Below are 14,006 nucleotides of genomic sequence, written 5' to 3' on the forward strand. Positions count from 1 at the left end.
ATCCCTTGGCAAGGGGATGGTGCTCTAGAGATAGCTCTCCCCATTTTCTCACAGTCACCAAGGTCTGTGACCAGGATCAGCTTGTGGTGTCCGATCAGCATTGATGTCCCTGGGGCATGAGGAAACAAAAATGAAGATGAGAATTGTATCAATCTGAAAAATTCAAATAAACTCTTGTAAAATGTGCCACTGAAGAAATCAGGGGGAAAAAACTGGTGAGAATAGACTAATTTGAATTCAGGAAGAGTTTTCAAGTAGCAAAACATGGTTTCTGAATTGAAGGGGGAGGAAGTGGTGGTACATAGCATATTGAGTATTGCAAGGTTGACCAAATCTATGAAGTAGGCAATACCCTTGAGTTAATCTTGCAGATAAAAGGGACAAAAAGATAAAAGACAATTGATGAGAGATTTGGAGAAAAAAAATCCAGGAGATTCCACTTAACCGATAATAGAGAATTAAAATGAACTTTTTCTTTACTTGAAGAAAAACTTGAGTCCTTAAATTAAAATACCAGACCAAATTAACCAAAAGGAAAAAAAAAAAAGTCATGTCTAGGCATGATGTAAGATTTTGCTGTTTTCCTATGCATTTCAGAGATAAAGAAAACTTGATAAGCTTTCATTTAAAACACAGGCACATATAAATGTACACACCAATGAAGAAAGATACAAAATGAGAGCAATACCCGAAGAGTGAAGAAACAGCTATAGAATGATAAGTGTGACCACTTCAGGTTATTAGGGTGGAATCAATCTTGGACAATAATTGCACCGAAACTACTAAAATACTGGATAAAATATTATGGTATCTTTTTAAATGTAACAGTTTGTACAAAACAGAGTTCTAAAACTAAGTGAAATCAGGACTTACAGGAGGTAAGATAACTGATAAGGGGTTAATATCCACAATATATAAAGAACTCATACAGCTCAACACGAAAAAACTGCAGATAATTCAGTTAAAAAATGGGCAGAGGACCTGCATAGACATTTTCCAAAGAACACATCCAGATGGCCAAGAGGCACATGAAAAGATGCTCAACATCACTTGTCATCAGGGAAATGCAAATCAGAACCACAAGGAGATATCATTTCATACCTGCCAGACTAGCTAGAATTAAAAAGACAAGGAATAACAGGTGTTGGCAAGGACGTGGAGAAGAAGGAAACCTGCATGCACTAGTGGTAGGAATCCACTGTGGAAACTGCATAGAAGTTCCTCAAAAAATTAAAAATAGAAATACCATACAATCCAGTAGTTCTACTACTATTTAGGAAAAGAAAATGAAAACACTAATTCAAAAATATATATGTACCCCTGTGTTTATTGCAACATTATTTACAATAGCCAAGATATGGAAGCAATCTATGTCCATCCATAGATGAGTAGATAAAGGTGTATGGTGTGTGTGGATGGGCACATACATATATGTAGTGGAATGTAACTTGGCCATATAAAGAAGAAAATCTTACCATTGTTACAACATGGATGGCCCTAGAGGATATGCTAAATGAAATAAGAGAAAGAGAAATGCCATTATTTCACTTATATGTGAAATCTAAAACAAATGAATAAATAAAAAGCAGAAGCAGACCCATGAATACTGAGAATTGATGGTTCCTAGAGGGGAGGGGGGTGGGGAAATAGGTAAAACGGGTGGAGGGAAGTCGGAGGTCCAGGCTTCTAGTCGTAGAATGAATAAGTCATGGAGATGAAAGGTACAGCATAGGGAACATAGTGATACTGTAATAGTGTTGTATGGTGACAGGTGAGAGCATGGCATAATGATGTATAGACTTGTCCAATCACTGTGTTGTATCCCTGACACTAGTGTAACATTGTGTGTCAATGCTACTTCAATTAAAAAATAAAGTGGCTTAAAATGAATTAGGGGAGGTAAGGATTGTAAGAGGTTGCTGCTTGGACAGACTCAGTTGGCAGAGCAAGACCAGATCTTTCAAGCTGGTACCCAAGAATTCTCAAAGATAAAGTCAAGTGCAATATGAGCTGTTCAGAAGAAATTCCAACATTCATACAAGAAATGAGAATTAGTAGAAACGACTGGTCACAGGAATATATCTGAGGACTTCAGATATGGGAATAATTAGAAACAAAAAAGTTTTTCATAAATTTAAAGAGAAATGAAGAAGCTTGGAAATAACAAGCAAGGAACAGAAACTTACAAAACAATGAATTGAACATCCAGAAATAAAAAGCATAAACTAAAAAACTCAGCAGCTGGATTAAGCAGATTCGGTGAAATCGAAGGGAAGAGCAGTAAACCGAAAAGTGGCTCTGAAGCTGCCAGCAGAACTTTCGGAGATGATGGAAATGTTTGCCTGTCCATTGTGGTAATGATAGCACCTGATACGTGGCTAAGGAAATACATTTTAAAATGTTATTTCATTGGAATGAATTTGGTAGGTGGCTATCTTAATGGTAGCACAGGGCTTAATTTGGGATTAATATGATTACTAATGGCAACAGCAGTTCTGAAACAGAAGACAGTGTTAATAATTTGGCTAACCATTTCTACTCACATGGCATTATGAGTTTCTATTTTGGCACAGCTTTTTGCTCCATTAAATGACATGGAAAAATAGAAAACCAAAAAGTCGTGGCAGCTTTACAAAATAAACATCGGTACCGATGGCAGATGTGATGGAAGTATGTAAAACGTACTCTGGAGGTCTGCAGCTTTGCCCTTGCTCTCTCCAGGTCTAGAAGCAGTCAATGGCAGCTGGGGCCTTACTTCCTGCAGCATCAAAGTTCCACAAGTGCTCTTTTCTGGATGGGGACCCACAGCATCAAGCTGTTTAGAAGTCAGGATCTGGGGAGTGAGAGAAATACCCATGTCAGCCGCTGCCTGGGCCTGGCAAGCTGCAGGGCTATGGAACAGCGGGGACATAGATAGCCAAAGGACCAGGTCTGTAATAATCCTAATATCAGCAGGGGACTGGAACTTCAGGGAGCTGTGATGGGACCTTGTTCTATATTGGTGGACCCGAAAATAAGCAGCCACAGTGAATGCCACAGATACACTGTTCTGTGTATCTCTAGCTGCTCATAGTACTTGGTAGGCGCTCAGAGAATTGTTAAACTGATGTACAGATAACCATGCATACCTCACAAACCAAAATTCCAAAATACATGGAGTCTAATGCTAAGAAAAGCAACTAGTAAAACAGAATGTGAATGTACTTTAAATCAAGCTGAGTTTATGGAATAGTCTAAAATACAGTTCAAAATAAAGTAAGTATCTTTAAGATGTACAAATGAAGGGACATGAAGGGGTACGTTCTGTTAAAACTGAGGAAGAAGTAAAACGGCAATGAAACAAATAGAAGTTTTAGAAATGAGAAAACATAGCTATCTTTACAAAGGACAGCAGATTTGATGTACTCTAGACCAGAAACAGTTGAGGACAGAATTGGAAGTTGGCAGATAGGCCTAGGGATTTCCCAGCATGCCACAGATTAGACTGTAGCAGAGAGCAGTTAAGCACCAAGGAGAATAGAATGGGGACTTTTAAGGTGAAAATGTAGTGAAAATGATGAGATAATTCTGGAAGTGGAGAAGTGATATGGGAGACAGTAGTGAAAAGCATTTGAGAAGTGATCTAAGATATGTTCTCAGACTGAAACTAAAGTCTCTGTATGATGTAGGATTAAATCAAGGTAAATTTATACCTAAATGCATTGAAATAAAAGTGCAGAACAATGATAAAGTATAAATTAGCAGGAAGATAGAATGTCTGTGAGGGAGAGTAGTTAATTAGACGGCCACCAGCTTGTTATCAGCAACCACAATTGCCAGAAAATGAGTCCTAGCCCCAGAGTATGGAGGAAAAATCATTGTTAACCTTGTCTTAAAGTTTTAGACCGAGGCATTCAGTTTTTCAGAATAAGGAGGAAATACAGATTTTTTTTTTTTTTTTTCAGGAATGGAAAGACTAAAGAGTTTCCCATTCCTAGATTATTTGAGAAGGTAGACATGGCCAAGAAGGAAAGTGAACCTAACAGAAGAGTGCTGCGTGTTGGTTCCCTGGAAGGCAGAGAACAGTGTACAGGATGCTGATGAGGTGGTGGTGACTGTGGGATCAGCAGCTAGTGAGGCAACATTGGGCTATACTGCCTTCTCGGTGAAGGCCTCCGCTGACCCCAGAGCAAGCTTTGCCGCTGGGATGGCCCTCCCAGGTTGGCCTCACGTGGATGAGGGTCTTGATTTCTCCACCCCTTTGTGGAGCAGTCATTAGCTCAAGCTGCCCCAGAGGAGCTAAGGTGGCTCTTTTCTGCCGAGGTCAGCCTTTAGAGGCTGGCAACTATCTGCTGGGGGAAGCCCTGCATTCTGGAATTCTTTGTAGCACAGAAGGTGTGGAGTGTAGAACACAGCAATTAGTTTAGAAATAGGTGAACTATGTTGCTAATATTAAGTTTTTAAAAAATATATTTATTTGAGAGTGAGCCTGAGTAGAAGAGGGTCAGGGCAGAGGGAGAGAGAGAATCTCAAACAGACTCTCCCCTGAGCGTGGAGCCTGATGCGGGGCTCAGTCTCACGACCCTGAGATCATGACCTGAGCCAGAATCAATGAGTTGGACGCTTGACCAACTGAGCCATTCAGGTGCCCCTAATTAACTTTTGATAGTAAAAAAAATGAATTTAGTTGAGGTTGGAGGAGAGTGGTGATTAAGATATGGTCTAAGACAAATCTGATAAATATAAACAACGTAAAAATACTTCTGGCAACATTATTAGACAAGGTAGGATTCAAGGGGCAATATAATCAGGCAGAGGGTTCAGTAAATCAGTATAGTCCGTAGTGAGGTTGTAGTGTCGTCAACTTTTGGACCAGAGAACACAGGATTTTGAGATAGAGTACAAACATTTTAAAAATCTAAGGATAAATTTATAAGGTTTTTCTCTAGTTTACTTGACTCTGGTTTCTCTTTGGTAGTGTCTCTATACATACTCCTGTATATATTTAGAAAGTGTGCATGCATGTGTGCACATGCACACAATTTTATACTTGCACATTCATATATTTGTGTAGTATTCTGTAAAGCAAGTGGCTGTGCCATAATTTATCCGATTTTCAGTAGTCAACTTGTTTCTGATTTTTCACTAATGCTTCTACACTGAATATCCTCACGATAAATCCTTAGATGATACTTGTCTCATTTTTTTGTGTTTTTTATGTTTGGCAGGTTGTCCTCATTGTTACTCTTGTATCTGAAGGAAAAAAACTGCTTGATTCTTTGTAGTATTTCACTTGTGAAAAGAAAAATACTTGGGTAACTGTGTCTCCATTTTAATAATGGTATTTTTATGTTGTTTTAGCCTTACGAAGGATGAATCCAAAAGGCCAAAGTATAAAGAACTTCTGGTGAGTGTGAGACTTAGGGAATTTTGTTTTATTTTATTTTATATTTTATTTATTTTTTTACTTTGGGGGGAACTTTAGGTATTTCCTCACTGTGAATTCTCTTACCATGCCAGTTCACTAAGCAAGTAACAGTCCTCTCTATCCTAAACAAACAGGTTGACCTAACTGAATAATTTTTAAAAAATGTTCAAAACAGATATTTGGAAAGAGAAAATTGGAAGTTATAATTTTCCTACCAATTTACCAGCTGGATTCTCAGAAAAAATTTTGGCCTTAACAGGTCATAAAAATTACACCAGAGAATTGTAACACTCTCTTTAAGGAGCCACCTTCCACCACCGTCTGTGTATGAATAACATACCCGTAGGACTTTATTGTGCTGCTTCTACCTTCGTGAAATGCTCTTACACAAATTTACATCACACAGCAAATTCCCGTCTCTTTGATAGTTCACTCATCCCTGGGACTTGGGTGTTGTAAGCAGTCCCAGATGTGGCATCGGTCTTGGCAGTGAAGAAGATACTGTAATCTAATATTGTGGGAATATTTTAAGGAAAGACCCGCTTGTCTAGCAGTCCAGGGTGTTAGGTCAAACCTGTGGTCAGTGCCAGCAATGACTAAAGATACCCAGGCAGCGTACTTAGAGAAGCCATGAATAAAAATTGTTGATGGAGAAGGGATGTGAAGGGGTGGCTTTGTGATTCAGACATGGGGCAAGACGCTTTGCAGGGAACAGGGCAGAAGCTTGTAGGATGCCATTCTGCTAAGCCTCTTGGAGTGGGGTCTCAAGAACTGGAGTTCCTCTTGCTATATGTGGGCAAAGGGGAGGTTGAAGCTTATGTCTGTGTCCCAAGAGGAATGGTGACCAGTATTCGTGCAGCTCTTCTTGGCTCTCAGATGGTGGCAGAGGCTCCACCTGTGTTCTGGGCTGAGGATCAGTTCTGCTCTCTGCCTCGACAAATACTCCCTGGTGTAGAGATAAGTGTCCCGACTTCATTGCCAGGGCAGCTTTTCCACATGAGGCATACCCACACCCACCAACACATCTCCCTGCTTGCCTCTCTGAACTGGTGCTACGATATCGTATGGCTCCATGTGGTTGGGGCCTCTGGTTCTATGCCCTGTCGCAATTGGCAAAGTTCCGTGTGGGCTCTGATATGAACTTTGATTTTTTACTTTTCTTTTTCTCTGTTCAATTTTCTTGCAGAAACATCCCTTTATTTTGATGTATGAAGAACGTACCGTAGAGGTTGCCTGCTATGTTTGTAAAATCCTGGATCAAATGCCAGCTACTCCCAGCTCTCCCATGTACGTTGATTGATCTCGCTGCTACGTCAGACTCGAGAAAAAAGGGCTGAGAGGAAGCAAGACGTAAAGAATTTTCATCCCGTATCACAGTGTTTTTATTGCTCGCCCAGACACCATGTGCAATAAGATTGGTGTTCGTTTCCATCATGTCTGTATACTCCCGTCACCTAGAACATGCATCCCCGTGATACCCGAGTGACCATGCAGTGTTAGTGCTGGTCAGAGAGACCTCATCCTGCTCTTTTGTGATGAACATATTCATGAAATGTGGAAGTCAGTACGATCAATTTGTCGACTGTGATTAGATCACATCTTAAATTCATTTCTAGACTCGAAACCTGGAGAAGCAGCTACTGGAATGGTGTTTTGTCAGACTTCCCAATGCCAGAAGAACGCGGTGATGGATGTACTGTGTCTGAACATAGAGACTTGGGCTTGAGTGAGAAGAGCTGGCGCAGCCAACGAGGCACATGGTCTTCTGGAGCTGGGAGACAAAGGAGGAATTTACTTTCTTCACCAAGTGCAATAGATTTACTGATTTGATATTCTGTTGCTTTACCGTCACAGTCGATGTTCGGGGATCGATTTGCTTAGCCAAATTTCCTGTTTGAAATAATCACATTAAATTAGAATGAATTTATCTTTACCAAAAACCATGTTACGTTCAAAGAGGCGGGACATTGAAATATTGAGACAGGACAGAATGTGTTCTTTTCTCCTTTACTGATCCTTCTGCTCTTCATCGGGAAGACTCAGGAGTCTGCCGCTTGTCAAAGAAGGTGCTGATCCTAAGAATCTTCATTCTCAAAATTCGGTGTGCTGCCAACTTGACGTTCCGTCTGCCACAAACCACCCAGACTGAAAGAAGAGAAACGTCCTGAAGGCAAAGTTTACAGATGTTTCTTCCCCCTCGGTCCCAAGCCTGATACTTTAGCCATCATAACTCACTCACAGGGAGAAGCAGCTAGAAGCGATGTGCCTTGACTGATTGCATAGAGATTGCTTGTAGGCAGCACAAGACCAAACCTCAGTCTTTTGCCCTTACTGGCCCAGATCTTCAGTTTCTGAATCCCTCTGCCTGCCCATCTGGTCTGTTGCCATTCTGTGACTTTTGCTTAATCCCAATATTTTGCCTTTTTTCCTCCCTATGTCAAAGCCCTTTTTAATTACCAGGGATGTTTAGCCCCAGATCCCCCCTATGCCATAACATTTAAAAGGCTGAGAAATGTGGGGCCCCACTGATGTGGTAGGTGATCAATATGCATCTTCTAGAGACACATTGACCAGATGAGGGCCTGAAATGGCAGTCCTTTAGAGACGCTCATTGCCTGTGAGAGTCTCTGGCAGGTCACTGTCATTTTTGGAATGTACATTTCTAAATGTACATTTGGAATGTAGAAGAGGAATTCTACTAAAACAACAACAGCCACCACAAAACCCCAAGCCCCCAGACCACCCCAGAATAGTGATGAGGCCATTTAAATATGCTGCCTGTTGCTATGCTTCTTCATGTACTCATTAGCTAGGTTCCCCTTAGGTTTCGCTGTGGCCTCGCAAGCACCAAGCATTTGGCTTTGTGTGACAGTTAAGCAGCACTGTGAGTGGTTCGAGCACACAGGATAGAAAGCAGCCACGGGCTGAGAGGCAGGTGGTGCCATTAGAACTGGGTGCTGACAGGTGTTGCTGTGTGCCTCCTCCCAAGGCAACCGTCACAAACGCTATAAAACAGGTGAGGGAGAACGGTGCTGTTTCAAGTTACATCCCTGTAAACTTCAGAATGCAGAAATGATTGATCGCTTTGGTCCACTTGCCTAGTTTCCCTCATTTTTCCCCCATCCCCTACTTCCTAAATCTTAGACTTCCCCATGTTCTGAAAGGAAGCGTTGCTGCACGTTTTCCTTCGGCCACACCAAGCCATCATCCTCCATTGCTCCCGGGGACTCAAGAGGAAACCTGTTGCTCTGCTGTCAGCTTCCCGTCTGGCTCAGCATAGAGTCACTTTGCCATCATATACATGGGGATAAAAGCAATTCTGACTGTCCAGGAGCTAATCTGACCGTTCTGTTGTGTGGATGACCACATCAAAAGGCAATTTTAGTGTATTAATCATAGATTATTATAAACTATAAACTTAAGGGCAAGGAGTTTATTACAATGTATCTTTATTAAAATAAAAGGGTGTATAGTGTTCACAAACTGTGAAAATAGTGTAAGAACTGTACATTGTGAGCTCTGGTTATTTTTCTCTTGTACCATAGAAAAATGTATAAAAATTATCAAAAAGCTAATGTGCAGGGATATTGCCTTATTTGTCTGTAAAAATGGAGCTCAGTAACATAGCTGCTTCTTGGAGCTTTGGAATATTTTATCCTGTATTCTTGTTTGAATTCCTCCTCTATTTAAGATATATACATGGAATCGAAGTGTTTATGTAATAGTTCTATCCTTTTGCCTGCAGGTCAGTTGTAATAAATTTAGGATGTGATGATGACTTTGTAATTTGATTTCCTGAAGTCAGACCCTGAGAGGGAAAAATCAAGTAAATTCCATTAAATTATCTGTGCATTTCACATTGGGAAGAATTCTCTGCTTCTGGAAGTGTTTATGGCTCCTTTCTTTTTCTCCTCCCCGTCTTGTGGTTGTTGTATCTCTTTGCTTATTCCTCCCCTATACATACAGACGTAACCTCGAAGCACCTGCTTTGTTTTCTGCCTGAGCAGGTGTGATGCAGTCTCTTCAAGTTTGTTCCTTTGTTGGTTGTCCTCAGCTGCCCCAACTTTCTGGATGCTAAAAGAAGAGGGTACCACTCTTCAACCTGTGACACGATGGAGCTACACGACCTCAAGAACCCAGCCTGCCTTGGCCTGATGTGTGGCTTCCTGCCATGCTTTCTGCTCCTGGTGCTGTGGCTGTTGGCTGGGCACAAGACACCAGCTCAGACTGCAGTCCCCACTATCTAAGAGAGGATGAGGAGGAGATTTCTGGGTCAAAGATCTGAGGAGGTCAGACCTGGGAGGTTTGTGGGGGTAAGGGGGAAGAGGAGAGATGGAGCTGAGCAAAAAACTCTGGAAGCCTGAAGAAGGGCTTCGAAGCTCCAGCACTGAACTTACCTATTAACGCTACCACCTCTCCGTTGTTGACCAAATCCTGGCTCATTGATCATACGCAGATTCAGCACCTCACCCTGTGCCTGTTTCTAGCCTGACCTGAGATGCAGGAGATAATCATTCCAGAACCAGCTGCGGTAAGTATCAAACATGCTCCAAGGACCCGCCTGTAGATTCCTTGACCTCTCCAGTGACAACTTAGCTACCAGGGGAAAGGCTACCCTGTGGTGCTTCTAGAGCCCAGCTCTGCAAGAGTGTCATGAGAAATAGGTAGACTATGTGCTTCATGCTCTGTGAGACTCCGTGTGTCATTTATCTCTGTTGATCCTGACTGTAGCTGTCCAAAGTCGGGTTGTAGGGTCCCATTTAGATAGAGAAAACACAAGGTTGAGAGAAATAAACTTCTGACTCTGATAATAGTAGCAGGTAGGGGAGGGGGCTAAGATTCAAATCCAAGTCAATAACATGTAGGAAATATTACATTAATTGAAAAACTGCCATTAAAGAAACACAGTGGAGTTGAGAAGTACAAGTGTCTCCAGCTACAGTTGGAGTTACTCTGTTCATAAACCTGACCAAGGCTACCTTTGTTGTCTTGGGGATAAGTTGACATCAGAGGTTCTGGGGGCCACATTAGGGCTGCGTGGCCCATATAAAGGCAGGTGTGAGGAAGGAGGGTGCCTTGGAACTAACCAGAGAAGTTCTAAATCCTAATCCTCAGGCACAGCATACCAGAGAATTCAGGATAGCCACCTTCATGTCCCTGTTAGCATGATGACCTCAAGGGGCAGTCACTGATAATGAGGATTCAGCAGGAGAGGAACCAAAGATGGCTTTGAGTTAGTATTAAAGTGTCTTTTTACTTCCTAGTTCTGTCCATCTATCTTAGCTGCACAAGGGTCGACGCAGGACACAGAGGTTCCCGAAAGTGGCCCAGAGCACTGGTTGCTCTGTCTCGGAGGTGCAAAGTGGTTTGTGTCTCCAGCTCTTGGCCACGGCTGGAGGCACCAGCCATATCTATAGCCTCTGTGCTTGTTCCTTGGGATGTGAGGGCTTGAAAACCTAAAAATTGTTGGTCTTGAACTTGTTAACTCCTTTAAATACCTCATGAAGTGGTTTGAAGGAAAATCCAATAGCCTGAGTGACTCTCTTAAGAGTACATTCCTAGAAACACATGTAATGAAAAGTTGGTTTGAGACTGTGTGTATAAGGAATACTGTTAGTATGTAAACCATCAGCCTCCATACATTTTCTAAATTGATGTATTTCTTTCAGATAAACGAGTATCCAGGAATTCTTTGATAATCGAATATCCAGGAATTCTCACCTCAAACCTTGAAATCATTGCAAGGTAACGCAATTCCTGCGTTAGCAAGTTTTAAATTTTGTTTTTCTGAGGACATACCAAAGTGTATTATATTTTTTAACTGTAAAATGTGACTGCCAATCTAAAATTGTCAGCCTGAGTAGCATGGTGTAAAGTCACAATTGAGTAATGATAACGTAGAAGGAATCAAGTTTCTATCTGCATTTGAAATTTCTATCTGCATGGACGTTTTGCTGAAGAGCTGCAAAACAGGACTTCTATTTTTTTTTTTTTTCTAAGCTCTTCTACCCAGATGTAATGTGAACACACGTGTTTGAGGGAGACAGTCCCACAGGCAGGGTAGCAGTGTTCAAGAAACTGTAGGTCTCCTGATGTATTGTGGAATCTTCGGGTGAAACCATGTGTTTCCTATTTGATAATGCAACAGATTGGAAGATGTGTTTATAAAGTAGCTAGGCTTTGTTTTTTTGTTTCTTTTTAAAGCTAAGATGTGTTACATACATCTCAGATTCCTGCCAGTTGTATAAACTCTAGTCCATGAAACCATTGGTGAGAACGTTTTGTTTCTTTGGAAAAATGCCTTTCAAGCATCTGGGTTAGAAGCATCATTACACAATCATCCCTGCTCACTTTTAATCCCAAATGGCATTTCCCAGCTTTGTTTCTTGATTTGCCAGGCTGGATCCCAGCACACTTTTGCCCTTTTCTATAAAAGTAAATCCAGTGTCAAAGCATGGAGCATTGTTTCAAGTGAGGGCAGAAAAAACATAAGAACTAATTAGATTCAGCTTCTGTTCATGAATATGTCAAGGCCTTTCTTTGAAACCTGCTTTCTCACATCTTTCTCTTTGCCTTCTACTTCCATTTAGGAACCAAGTCCTTTAGATTAAGTCCCTTAATTTGCTCTAGTTCCTTTGTTTCTACTCTCATTGACATGACACCCTCATTTCTCACCGTGTATTTCCTCCTGCTGGCTGATCTTCCTCACCCTGGTTTTGTTCTCCCTCAATCCATCCCCACTACTACCCTTCGTCTTTCTAGAGTGCTGATAGAATAGCATCATTCTTCTGTTTACAAGTCTTTAATATGCAAGAGGAAGGCCAAGCTTCTATGTTTCTAGATGTATAGTTTTATTTAATCCTGAACACATGGGTAGAAACGCTCATCTCCATGTTAAAGGTAAGGAAGTGGGCTCTCTGTGATTGGTAACCTAGTAACTAGGACTAGATCTGTCCACTATCACAGAGCCAGTGAAGAGTCCGGAAGGCTCAGGAGTAGGGCATGAATCTGAAAAGGTGGACAGGGTCTTAATCATACCTCAAATTGTGCATCACATCAAGGATGGATTTCTTCTCTTGTGTGCTGGAGAACCATATGGGATTCTAAGTGACAACATGGTTTGGCCTGATTGTACTTCAGAAAAATCACTTCAGTGACCTTGTAGGGGAAGATTCGGGGAGATTTGAGGGCCAATTAAGAAACTTGCAATATCAGGGTGCCTGGGTGGCTCAGTTGGTCAAGCATCTGACTCTCGATCTCAGCTCAGCTCTTGATCACAGGATCATGAGTTCAAACCCCACATTAGACTCTATGCTGGGCATGGAGCCTACTTAAAAAAGAAAGGAAAAAAGGAAGGAAAGAAAAGAAAGGAAGAGAAAGAAGAAAGAAACTTGGAGTATTCTAGGCAGAAGTTGGAGGGATTGGAAATGGAGGAAAGGATTTAGCTCAATGGTTCTTGGTGAAATGTGTGGGGTAAAGAATGAGGTCGGGGAGCCTGGGCAGATGTTTTCTGGCTTGGGTGACTGGGCTTGCTTTACAGATCTGTTGTGCCAGGCACGACCTTTCATGATTCACCAAACCTGCTATCTGCTCTTCAATGCCTTCTTATTGTCTAAGCTACTTCCTCCTGTTTGAAACCTTTTTTTCCGCTTGTCTGTTGAGAGCACCTAGTCATTCTTTAAGACCTGAGTTAAATGGCACAACCTCTAGGAGGGCTTCCCAATTCTGTACTCTGAGCTCAAACCACTTCTTTTGTTTTTTTCTAATCTCTGTGCGGCATTAATCATGTTCACTTACAGTTATCTCTTCCCATACTTGGCAGTGAGTTATCTGAAGCCAATCTCAGCCATCCTGTGGCCCACTGATAGGGTCATCATAGCCATCATGCAGTGATAGTGCTCTTCTGTTATTTAAAAAAAAAAAAAAATCCATATGGGATGCCTGGGGGGCTCAGTGGTTGAGCGTCTGCCTTCAGCTCAGGTTGTGATCCTGGGATACTGGGATCAAGTCCCATATTGGGCTCCCCAAAGGGAGCCTGCTTCTCCCTCTGCCTGTGTCTCTGCCTCTCTTTCTGTGTCTCTCATGAATAAATACAATTTTTAAAAAGCCATATAATCTTGATGTTTTCACACTTGTTGAAGATAGCACTTCATTCTTTTGAGCCTCAATGATTTTTTTCCCCCAGAACGATGCAAAATAAATTGGATTTCTATATCCGTGGCATATTTCTGCTGAAAGCAAGGAGGCAGATATAGATTCAGCTGACCACACACAGTCAATAGTTAATAACCAAAGTTTAGGTACCATGTGAGCAGAAGCAGGCAACTATGGCTAAGAAAGTGCCAGTGGCTTCCCTCTGCCAGGATTCTACCGTGGACACCACCAACAGCGTTCCTGATTAACGTGTTCATCTGGGGATTACACCTACTTGTTTCTCTAATACTCAACCATCCTTGAAACCGCTCTGATAACTAGGATAAACACAGCTTGGTGGTGTTTAAGATTCTTGCATCCACAATCCTGAGTGATACAGGCTTATAATTTTCCTTTCTTGTAAGGCAACTTTTTTTTTTTTTTTAAATCAAGTTATGTTTGCCTT

At 41.6% G+C, this 14,006-nt stretch overlaps 1 protein-coding gene across 4 annotated transcripts in view; it reads left to right on the forward strand.

Moving 5' to 3' along the window:
- MAP2K4 (mitogen-activated protein kinase kinase 4) overlaps positions 1-9,276 on the forward strand; it is a 135,569-nt gene extending 126,293 nt beyond the window's left edge. For all 4 annotated transcript variants that reach the window (XM_038536898.1, XM_038536899.1, XM_038536897.1 and 1 more), the window contains 2 exons: positions 5,341-5,386; positions 6,594-9,276. In XM_038536898.1, coding sequence (XP_038392826.1) covers positions 5,341-5,386; positions 6,594-6,707 — 160 coding nt within the window. In that variant the 3' untranslated portion in view covers positions 6,708-9,276. The remainder of the gene's footprint in view (positions 1-5,340; positions 5,387-6,593) is intronic.
- Positions 9,277-14,006: the final 4,730 nt, after the last annotated feature.

Source organism: Canis lupus, chromosome 5 (genome assembly GCF_011100685.1).
Source record: "Canis lupus familiaris isolate Mischka breed German Shepherd chromosome 5, alternate assembly UU_Cfam_GSD_1.0, whole genome shotgun sequence".
In the NCBI taxonomy this organism is placed as follows: domain Eukaryota; kingdom Metazoa; phylum Chordata; class Mammalia; order Carnivora; family Canidae; genus Canis; species Canis lupus.